Source organism: Microtus oregoni, unplaced genomic scaffold (genome assembly GCF_018167655.1).
Source record: "Microtus oregoni isolate MIOR12 unplaced genomic scaffold, Mior012 000005F_ref0000423, whole genome shotgun sequence".
Taxonomy (NCBI): Eukaryota; Metazoa; Chordata; class Mammalia; order Rodentia; family Cricetidae; genus Microtus; species Microtus oregoni.
In genome coordinates, this window is record NW_024543064.1 from 10096900 (window position 1) to 10108757 (window position 11858).

At 45.8% G+C, this 11858-nt stretch overlaps 1 protein-coding gene across 2 annotated transcripts in view; it reads left to right on the forward strand.

Moving 5' to 3' along the window:
* Pdpn (podoplanin) overlaps positions 1–5864 on the forward strand; it is a 34347-nt gene extending 28483 nt beyond the window's left edge. Inside the window, exons 4-6 of one of the 2 annotated variants that reach the window (XM_041652388.1) lie at positions 1589–1627; positions 2613–2724; positions 3530–5864. In XM_041652388.1, coding sequence (XP_041508322.1) covers positions 1589–1627; positions 2613–2724; positions 3530–3536 — 158 coding nt within the window. In that variant the 3' untranslated portion in view covers positions 3537–5864. Of the gene's footprint in view, positions 1–1588; positions 1628–2612; positions 2729–3529 lie in introns of those variants that run through there. The other variant, XM_041652389.1, reaches the window with a different exon arrangement.
* Positions 5865–11858: the final 5994 nt, after the last annotated feature.

The following is an 11858-nucleotide window of genomic DNA, read 5'->3' on the forward strand; positions in this document are numbered from 1 at the left end:
TCATAATTTTCTTGCCGCATATATTTTGCTCCTATTGTTTTTATCAAGTGGGGTGGGGGCTTGTTTATGTATATGGTTGGTTGGTTGGGTATTTTGGATGCTCTGGATCTAATCTAGCACTTTCCTCATGGCCAGGCAAGTACTCTCCCACCGAGCTGCATCTTTGAAGTGATGGAGAGTCTTGCTGCAAGCTGCTGAGAAAACACTGACAGTAATTGCCAGGCAGAACCAAGTCAGCCTCAGTGAGGAAATAATGAGTGTTAGAACACATCTCTTGTAGACCAGGCTGGCCTCCAGCTCACAGAGATCCGCCTGCCTCTGCCTCCTGAGTGCTGGGATTAAAGACGTGCACCACCACTGCCTGGCTAAGACCACATCTCAAAACTGTAGAGGACTTCTCGTGTTTGGCCCATGAGTAAAGCTTCCCTAGTCTTCCTTGGAGAAGAATTCTAGTTTATATGGCTTGTTTCGGGGTGGGTTTTATGAGCCAAGAACCTCAAAGCCCCCCCCACCCCATAAACATCACATCACAGCCAGTTTTACTTCTGGAACCTGTTGACTCTCTAGAGCGGTGATTCTCAACCTCCCTAAGGCTGCGACCTTTTAGTACAGTTCCTTGTGTTGTAGGGACCCCCAAACATTAAATTATCACTACTTCATAGCTGTTAACTTGCTACTGTTATGAATTGTAATGTAAATATCTGAGACCCTCAACGTGGTGGCCACCCATGGGTTTAGAACCGTTGTTCTGAAAGCAGTGAGCTAAGATCCTAGGGAAAGTCTGATCTTCCCTTCTCTTCATTGTCTTCACCAGACCTTGGGCCTCATCTACAGCTGAGGCAGATAGCCACCCTCAACTCCAGAATTAAGGACTCTCTGTAAAATGGGTAGTGGGAGAAACCAAGTAAAGGACTTTTATTCTAAAGTAGAAGTCATGGGAAACTAACTGTCCACGAGGAAGTCAGGTGGAGAGTGTGTATTGTGGCCACCTGGCTGGACTAGGACACTGGTGGACACCCTCAAGTGACAGGGGTGGAAGTCACAAAGGACCAGTTTTCATTCAGCCTAGCAGGGCAGGCCACCCAAAGTACAGGTCAGACCACAGAGGAAAAGCTATCAGGAGACAACTCACAGTCCTGGCCACCCCCTCCCAAATAAGAAGCCTGCTGTGAAAATGCTTAGGACCTTAGCACTTGCCCTGTTTGCCAGGATTTTGATAAAAAACGAAGTCGCCACACCTGCATTCCTCCGCTCCTCAGCACCCAGATTTCCCAACCATTTACTTCACAGCTGTGGCTCAGGAGCCTTGACTCTTAAAATCAGCTAAGATAAAATCCACTGGGTGTAAAAGTACAGAGGATCTGTGGGTGGGCTGTGAAGTCGCAAACTGGTGATAATGCAAAAGGATGGTTATCGGTACAAGACTGTCAAGTGCTGGCTTCTGAAGCCCCAGTCGGATTGGTGGAGGGAATTACCCTCTTTGCATAGGTTTTGTTACATTCCACTTCAAGTAAATTCAGCTGCCAACTGTTCAATTATAGTCATTAAATCCTAATAGTTCTCTATCTTTGCATTTTTCTCTTTCCAGATAGCACAGCTGACGAAACAGAGACAACAGATAAGAGAGGTAAATGAGATTTTGGTCTTCCTTTGGGAGATAAAAAGAAAGTTTCTTTGAATCCAGTTTTTGGGAGGAATTCTATTCATTCTCAGATCTCAGTCAAACAAGAACAGAAAGGACCATCTTCCAAAACAGAGATGATGGGTTTCCTCTCTTCCTTCTTTCTCTCCTTCCTTTTGTCCCTCCCTTTCTCCCTTGCTTTTTGAAGTGCTGGGAATTGAACCCAGCACCTTGTGCATACTAAGCTAATGGTCCACCACTAAGCAACATCCCCAGCCCACTTTTAACTTTTTTATTTACTTTGAGACAGAATATCACTTAAGTTTTGCCCAGGCTGTAGTTCAGGCTGACATTGAATATAACTCCCCTGCCTCATCTTCACAGGTCTCTCTCTCTCTCTCTCTCTCTCTCTCTCTCTCTCTCTCTCTTACACACACACACACACATACATGCAGTGTATTTACTTAATGACAGCTGTGGAGAATGACAACATATCATAGTTCACTATAACTGTATTATATTAAAAAGCTGGCATCCTTGTTCTTGTAATGGACATAATTTGTGGTTTTTCCCACTTAAATAATGTTGCCTGTAGGTTTGTCATACAGAGCCTTTATTATGTTGAAATGGGTTCCTTCTGAGTTTTCTGGACTTCTTTTGTCATGAACCAGCCATAAAGAAGCATGCCCATCAATGATGAAGCCAGCGTGTGTGATGAATTCAGAGACTCAGAAATCTCTTGATTCACAAGATGGGATTAGAGCAGAGCTGGGGCTGGGGCTTGGTGGCACGGTGCTTGACTAGCACACTCAAGGCCTGGGTTTGCTCTCTGCACCAAGAAGAGAAAAATGGCTCAGTGCTTCCACGCTTGACTCAGGCTCCGCTATGCTTGGGAGAAGAGCAGAGCGCACTCTCTGCTAAGAGCAGCAGGACAATGCCATCTCTTGCGTCTGCTCTTCCCAGGCCTCATGGTTCTTTTCTCTTCATTCAGATGGCTTAGCAGTAGTGACCCTGGTTGGAATCATAGTTGGCGTCCTGTTAGCCATCGGCTTCGTTGGAGGGATCATCATTGTGGTTATGAGGAAAGTTTCTGGAAGGTTCTCGTAAGTAACCTCTTATCCCATGTGATATGTGAACGTTGGCAGTCCTGCTCACCACTCAAACCTCTGCATGCGTAGAACCACTGCCTCGTCGCCTCCACTGGGGCAGATGTCAGCATTGGCTATAGACATTTCTAAAAACACAAGCAGAGCCCAAGACTGACTTCCTCTGTGGTCTGAGGAGACTGGATCTCTCGTCTTAGTTTTCCAACTACCCACACTTGAAAGAAAATCCAAACCAAGTTTTAACTTGTTCCCTAATCAATCTCCTTGCTCTCCAGCCATCAATGACAGGTGTGCTGAGGGGGAGAAAGCACCTGTCGCAGAGACAGGCCTTCGTTCTGATGAGGACCTACACTGTGGGTGCACTGTGTGTGCCGTGGGAGGGTCTTTTGTAGTTATCACTCCCTCACACCTGTCCTGCACACCCATCACACAGGTCGTTCTATCTTCCTGGCATTGGCTTTAGGAGGGAAGAGCCTTTCTCCTGGCTAAGCTTCTCTCACAGCGTTCCAACTCAGCACGGGAGAGAAACCAGAGAAATCTGATGGGCGGGGAGGGGAGAGGATGAGTCGTCCATGGCTGGGAAGGGCAGTGACACACAGCTGCCAGTGCATCGTGTTGGAAATGTCTGGAGTCCTGACCCCGCCTGCCTAAGGACTAGGTGTGGAGGGGAATACCTGGGAACTAAGGGCGCAGGCTTCTGGGACTGAAACCACAGAAAAGGACAATAGGCTCAATGACTATGGGGCAAGGGAATGATTGGTCCCAATAGTTAAAGAAGCAATAATTCTCTTTATTTTCACAGGCCCTAAAGAGCTGAACAGATCAGGTTGTTCTCCCAACATATCTGAAAATAAGGGTGCTTCCAGCTCCCCATCTTCTGCTTGTGGAGGAAGATGACCCATGGAATGCCCACCCCACTCACAGCCATGGTGACTCCTCCGCTTGCCGAAGTACCAAAAGGAAAGATACATGACAAGCCACGGCCCCTCGAAGCATATGCCTTTGGAAAGCAAACATTCTTAATATAAATTTTATAATAAATGATTCAAAATACAACATGCGTGGAAAATGAAGCGAAGCTACGTAAACTGACTTGTTAACCAAGACAGCATCACCAGTTGACGTTAGCAACTGTAACCATGGCTTCATCCTGGCCATTCCCTGCTACTGCTGGGATGCAAAGGAATCTGGAAATGTTTATTGAATCTGCAGAGCCATTGGCTCAGTGTTACTTACGTCAAAGAGGCACGGGCCTGCTGATATGTACACATTCCAGCCTGGATTGGGGGGGGGGGTGTTTAAATATGTTTGAGTCATCGAGCTGCAAGTGTAAATTTATAATCAGGCATGGTGAGCAGCCCCTTAAGGGAGCCTGGTGGACCGTTTCAGAAGCATCCATTGTGGCTTCAGGTCCAGGAGGGTACTTGGCTGGTTACAGTTCTCTAAACCATCTCTAAGCCATGGTGACTTGAGGAGTCATGTCCTCACTTCCCTACACTCAAACCTTTGGATGATTTGATTCTTTCCATACAGTGAAGGCCTATTCCAGATGTTGAGAAAGCTTTTGGATGTCACAGGATGCCAGAGGCTCAGCAGCTGTAGAACCAAGCAGGGAACTTGGTCCTTAAGCACAAGAGACTCCTGTGTGTGTTTGGTATAGAAGATAAACTGACCAGTTTCTAACATCTGCCTTCTGTTTCTGAAGAAAGACAGGGAAAGCAAAAAGAATAGTTGCTCTTATGTGGATGGGTGTAAAGGTCTGAGTTTAAAATAAAAGATACTTCTAGTCTTCGTGACATACCACATCTTTCTGTGGGTTCAATCAAGAAGATCAAAACGATGAGACCACAGGGGTGTCCTGCCTCTACCACCCAGCTCGGTACTTCTCCTCTTTCTTCTGCACAGTATTTAACACTGGCCTGGCCAGATGCTCTGTTAAGACTGTGATTATATAATCCTTACATCCTCTAGCCTAGGAAGAGTTCACAAGATGCAGAGAAAAGTAACCCAATGTGCCTGTGTGTTGACCCAACCCAGCTGACCCAGCAGGCTGCCTATTCGCACATCAGCGGGGCCGGGCTGGTTAGAAGAGCCTTGTGAGTCAAATCGTAGTGTGAGTGGTCCTCCTTCTCATCCGTCAGATTCCAAACTGGAGCTAGGAACAGTGCCCTTTTCTTCTTTCTGTCCTCTCCCTTCCCACTTCCACCTCCACCCCACCACCTTCACCCTGAAAAATAGCAGCCCAACTCAAACTATACCCCAGAGTCAGTGCCTGCTGGGACAGGGCTGTGGTGTCTTGGTCACCTGTGTTGGTACTCAATACAGTGTCGACATCTTTTCAAATAAAACATGATTGTGTACAAACATGAGTCCAACCTCTGACTGAACACTTCCGCCGAGAATGGATGTTATTTCTGCTAATGTTATACAACATTTACTCGTTTTTGGTTTGGTTTGGATTTTCAAGACAGGGTTTCTCTGTGTAGCCCTGCCTGTCCTGGAACTTGCTTTATAGACCAGACTGACTTCGAATTGCCACATGCCTTTTAAACCCAGCTACCTGTTGACTTAATGGAAAGAGAGTATCCATGGTCACAGGAAGTTTATTCCCAGGAGAGAAATGTAGCCACAGCGTTCATTAATCTCTGCTAAAGACGAGAGGCCAAGGCCAACAGGACAAAAACTAGGTGGCCTCTTGAGTCTTTTACTCTCTGATCTCAGGGTTAGTGAGGTCTTGCCTGGTCCTTCCTTTCTCTGCATTGTAAAGAAAAGCCAGGTGAGGAGCAATTTTATCTTGCCCTTGAAACTCAAGGCCTCCCTATGAATCCAACTGTAGATCCAGAGCTCAGCTGTCCAAGAACAGGGTGACAAGGGAAGGGCCCACAGATGTGGACAGCTGTGTCTCCATCCAGAACCCACTTCTCACTTGTTCTTTTGACCTGGAGACGGCCCCAGTCAGGGGACTGGTCCCTCTGTCATCTGTCCCTCTGCATCTTACCACTTTGCCACTGTTGACCTTCTACAAGCCTGTGATCACTTATAAAAGTTGAGGGTTAGTAGTAGTTACATTCTGCCCCTTTCAAAATAGGTGAAGCTTGGGGCTGGTGAGATGGCTCCGTGTGCAAAGGCGCATTCTACACAAGCCTGAGGATGTGCGTTTGGTCCCTGGAACCCAGGGGAAAAGGAGAGATCTGATTTCTCTTGCTTCCACTAATTTTCACATATCACCCATAATAAATAAACATTTAAATCAGTAAAAATAGGAATTGGCTATCCTTTATATATGCCTAGGATCATAAGTATTCAGACATTGGTTTTTTTTTTTTTTTTTGCGGGGGTGAGGGTGTTGTTTTGAGAAAAACTTATATATTAAAATTTATATTTTGTGTGTCTATGTGTTTTTGCAGCATGTCTATTTGCACTACCACTGCCTGGATGGAGCCCACGGCAGCTTCCTGAAGAGGGCATGGGATCCTCTAGAACTGCAGTTACAGATGGTTGTGAACTATCATATTGGTGTTGCAGGCTGAACCAAGGTCCTCTGGAAGAGCAGCCAGTGCTCTTAACTGCTGAGCCATTTCTTCAACCCCTTGAGATAGATTCTTGTCTCGTGACTTAGGTCGCACTTGAAATCAATCCTCCCACCTCAGCTTTCCCAGTTCTGAGATTATGCGCACTATGCCTGGCTCCAGACATCAGAAAATGGAATATTTTCATAGTCCCAGTTGACCATCCCTAATCTGAGATTGATAACTATGACACTCCAAAGTCTTGAACGGAGCATCGTGTCAACTCAAAATACTTCTGTATTTTTTTTTTTTCCGAGACAAGGTTTCTCTGTGGTTTTGGAGCTTGTCCTGGAACTAGCTCTGTAGACCAGGCTGGTCTCGAACTCACAGAGATCCGCCTGCCTCTGCCTCCCGAGTGCTGGGATTACAGGCGTGCGCCACCACCGCCCGGCTTCTGTATTTTTTTTTAAGCATTTCTGATTTCAAAGCTTGAAATGTTTGACCTGGCCTCAGGTTTTATTCAGTTGGGGTTGTTGAATTTGCAGAACATCAGAGTCCTGAGTGCCTGGTTCCCTAGAGATGACTGAGATTTTGGCCCATCCATTGCTTTTTTTTTTTTTTAACCCCTTGGGCGGGCCATTTAAAAACCTTGAGGGTTCATTTGTAGTTACTTCTGGAGACTGTGGAGAAAGCTTCTCTGGTCTCATGGAAGACTAGGCACACTTCCTAGTCTCACACCCCCAAAAGGAAAGTGGGCCCTCCTTTTGTTTGTCTCATGCACATTTGTCTTCCAGGATAAACACTCCCAGGGGAATGCTGGAAAGCAGAGCGACGGTCTGCCAAGGGTGTGGGATGTTTAAGAAAACAGCTTTGTCTACTCCTCCACCCTGGACATCTGGGCTGGCGGTAGTGATGAAGTTCACTTCTATTGCTATATCAGTCCGTTGTTTGGCTGTTCATGGTGTCTCATGCCTGTACTCCCTGAGCCCAGAAAACTGAGGCAGGAGGAGCATGAGTTTGAGGCCAGCCTGGGTTTTATACTGAGATGCTGGATCGACTCCGCTTCCTGCTCCACGTTTGTCTTCTCCAGCAAACTTAAGGTTCACTTCTGAAGTTCCTCGACTCGGGTGCTGCTCTCCAGCTGAGCAGGTGTCTGCTCAGTTCCCAGCTGTCCCTTCAGCCCCAGAAGCAGTGGGTAGCACTTAGCTAGTGGACAGTCCTCCCGCCCTCTGCAAGTATACCACCCTCTTCCTGGTCAGATCTTCAATAGAAGCTCATCATGACTGCAAAGTTAAATGTCCTCATCCCCCTCCTGGAACTTCTTGTGCCAGGGATCCTGAGCTAGGATATATCTGAACATACCACCACCACATTCCAAAAGTGCTCCAGTGGTTATAAAACAACCAGGGCGAGGGGGGTCCTATATGAGACCACGGTACCTATATCACAGACACCCATACAACATATTCCAGTAAAAGCTGCGTGGTTCTAGGTCTAGGTCCAGCTTGGGTGCCAGCTTCTCACACCTCCAATACGTAGGAAACTGCTCATTTTGTAATAAACTTAGACTTTATTATTTTATTTATTTATAATTTGGGGTTTTTTGAGGTAGGGTCTTTCTGTGTACCCCCAGCTGTCCTGGAACTGTCTATATAAGCCAGGCTGGCCTCCAACTCACAGAAATCCGTCTGCCCCTGCCTCCCAAGCGCTGGGATTAAAGGTGTGTGCCACTGCATTCTGCTTCCTTAGACTCTTAATGATTTTGTTTTTATTTGTGTGCACGTGCATGTGAGGGCACCTTTCTTGTAGGCTTGCTCCTAAGGTATGAATTAATTGGATAATAATAATAATCCAATAACTTCATAATGATCATTTCCCCTTTCTCTTTCCCTTCATGTGAATATCTGTATGACTTCATTTCTATATGAAATTATTTGGATAAAACATGCTTATTATTTCTTTCAAAATGATAGAAATGTCTCATCTACATTCCTAAAAATTTATTTGGGGGTGGTAATTTAATATAATTACAGTTTAGTGAAATTGAAGAACTGCATTTGCTTTTAAAGTATAATTTATCAAAAAATAGGACAGATTTTCTTTGGTTTTGCAGGGGTTGTGTGAGTGTGTGTGGTGTATACACACCTGCTTGGGTGTGTGTGTGGTTGTATGTGCATGTGTGTCAGTGTGAATTTGTGTGGTGTGGATACACATGCTTGGTGTGTGTTTGTATGTGTATACACATGTTTGGGTGTGTGTGTGATGGTGTGTGTGTGTGTGTGTGTGAATTTGTGTGGTGTATACATACATGCATGGTGTGTGTGTGAATTTGTGTGGTATATACACATATGCTTAGTGTGTGTGTGTGTGTGAATTTATGTGGTGCATACACACACATGCATAGTGTGCGTATGTGTGTGTGGTGTTGTGTACACATGTGTGCCAGGCATGGGAAACCTTCCTTCCAGTTGTTGGTCAAAGTGATTAAAGAGACCCCCAACACAATACAGGAGATTCACATTGCATATTGTCTTGGTTGTTTCCTGCTTCAAAAGACCCCATTGTTAAAGTACTACATACTAGAGACACAGGACACGAAGAAATCGAGCTGGAACTGACCCAGAAGCCTCCTTTCTGAGGGCTAGACCTCAGGGAACCAGAAAGTGCCATGCAAGCTGCCAAGGGAGAAAAGCCAGCAGTAGTTCCATCCAGCTGTAGGACCTACAGACCACAGGAACGACTGGCCTAGCGAGACAGCTCCAGTGGCGCAGTAATGGCACTCATGTTTGGGGTGCAACAAACAAACCGCTATCTAAGTGAACTTAAGGCTCACTCAATGGGAGCAAATTCATGCCTTGTACAGTAAGCCTGACCGATTGATTACCCATGGCTACAGAGGATAGACACTAAAGGAAGAAATACGACTGCCATTTTCCCAAGTCAATACAGCCTTTAAATGTGTCTTAAATATTTGTCCTCATTCTAACAGATAGTTTTCCTCCCAGGGATAAGTCCCCTGACAGGTTTTCTAATCCCAAATTTTCAACCCTAAATAATACATACACCTCTAAATGGACTCCCCAGGTTATATGTATAAATGTAACAATAATAATTACAAAAGAAGAGGTCCTGAATTTAAAAGGGGGCAGCGTTGAGCACAGGAGAAATGAGAGAGGGGAGAGAGGGGTAGGAACAATGTAAATACAGTACTAATATATGAAAACAAGCAAACAAAAAAGTTGGGCATAGTAGTGGACACCTGTAATGACAGCAGGGTGGGGAGGGGGTCAAAGGGGCAGGTGAAGAATCCGGGGGCTTGGTGGCTCCAGGTTGAGCAGGAAACCTTGTCTTGAATTATTAAGAGACTAGGGAAGGATGAAAGCTAGCACAAGCTAACTCTTGCCTGGAGTCATCAGAAACTAGAGGAGGCTGGACCACTTCCCTGGAGCTCTTGCTCTTCCCACTCTGGATTGCAGATATGAATCCTCCAGAAACGGGAGAGAGAAAAATTCCCGATGTTTCCGTCCACCCAATCTGTTGCCATCTGTCAGAGATGCCCTGGGAAGTTAACGCCCCTGTGAGTAACCCCCTCGAGGGAGGAAGCTCCCCACTCCTGTCCAGCCCATCCCAGATGGAAAGCGACCCTAACCTCTTCACCTCTGACCTTGAGCCATCCACCTGACGCTTCCAAACAATGGGCTGGCAGGCTTCAACATACTTCCTTTGTGACCAGACAGCTGTTGACTAGGCTTCACCGGACTGTCATTCCAATTTATTGTTAATGATGAAGGAATCCTTGCTGAAAGACATATGGCCTAGAACAATAGGCATCGCCAATGCTGGAATGGGTCATGGAATTCGGGGCAGACCAAACTGTGGCCAATTTCTATACTTGTCATGGTTACTGGCCTTCACACATCTTCCTTGCTCAAAGCTCAATCTTAATGTATGGTTCACACCATGAAACAGTCAGATGTAAGTAAAATCCCAACATCTACTCAACAAGCACTCAACAGATCCTGCCTGTGTGTCTCCTGTCAGTGACTGCCTATGTCCAAGGTGTTCATGACGGATTGGTATTGTTCTAATTAAAGTATGTGGGACCCGTTTTCCTTTGGGTCTGTGGCTAACAGGGCAAGTTTCCAGGGATGAGGACATTCTTCATTCACAAACCCCGACCCGACTGACTTGTGAAAGTATTTGCTGACTACCCCAGGCCTTGGAGCTTGCAGTTGAATGTAGGTAAGCATCCTGTCAAGCAGATAAAGAGGCCAAGGGTAAACAATTTGACAACATTCTAACTTCTTCACTCAAAACTAAGTGCCACTGGCAGGGTCCCCCTTCCTCCTGATGAGCCGCAACATGCCCAAGGTCAGCCCAGGAGAGTCTTAGCTCACATAAAACTGCAGGCCTCCTCTTTAAGTTGACCAATCCAAATTAAGACGGGGGAAACTTGCCTTATACCTTATACCAATGGTATATACCTTATACCATTTCTTTTGGGAATTGTAAGCCAAAATAATATCTTTCTCCCTTAAGTTACTTTTGTAACTTAGCAACAAGAAAATAACTAAGACAGCATAGTAGCTAAATACACAACATATGGACCCTCCCCACACCCGCCCCATCAAAGAGAAGCCTCAACGAAATTCGTACATTCCAGGGTAGAAGCATGAGGATTAGGATCTTTGAGCAAAAGGAACAGAGATCTGAGAGAAATATGAGACAGAGAAACTGAACAGCATCGGGAGGGACAGTCAGTGAATGCTGAATCCGTGTTTATTTTCCACGGGGGTGGGGGGAGGCAACAGACTTCATTAACACGATAGAAGAAATAGACTTGAATTCTCCGACCTTTGGTCCAGGTGGAGTGGATGCACCTCTATACCCAAATACTAATTAACCACACTCTAGGTCAGGATCTCTTGTTTGTAGCCACATCTGTTGTCAACAGCTTTGAAAGAGCAAAACTAAGCTCAAACTCTCTGACCTCCAGTCAAGGTGGACCAGGCCCTCACACCCCCTTTCTTTGTCTCCATTATTGTTGTCCCTGAGGGACGTGTCTCTGGGAGTTAATGACCAAGCTCACCTCACGATGAACCTCATCACTACTCACTGTCATCTGTAAAGGTCCTTAGGTCCTAGGAGAAAAATTCATTCAGAACTACCCCCATCCTAGCAAGAACAAGGGATGGGGCTCATCTGTGGCCTAACCCTCTACATCCAGGAAGCCTTTATGATAAACAAAGACCCTCACTTCATAATAAGAGCACTGAAGTGTCGGAGAAGCCAAAGTGAAGCAGTTTATTTTAGATCTGGCCCAGTCGGGCATCAGCCTAGAGCAACAGGTATGCTGCCCAAGGTAGAGTGAATCCAACCCTGGTGGCACTGTCCTTCCTCCCTGTCTAAACAATCAAGAGGGTACAATATTCCAGCCATCTCAGTCTCATCTTTCCCTCTGTTGCTTATGTTATTCTTTTTTTTCCTCAACAAAAGCAAGCATGATTCATCTCTACGTTTTACATCCTGTTTATTTTCAAGTTTGTTAGATGAGAGTACCCTTGCGAGGCCAGCTCAGCTGTGGGTGATTTCTTCCTCTCTAAACTGTGTGTGTGTGTGTGT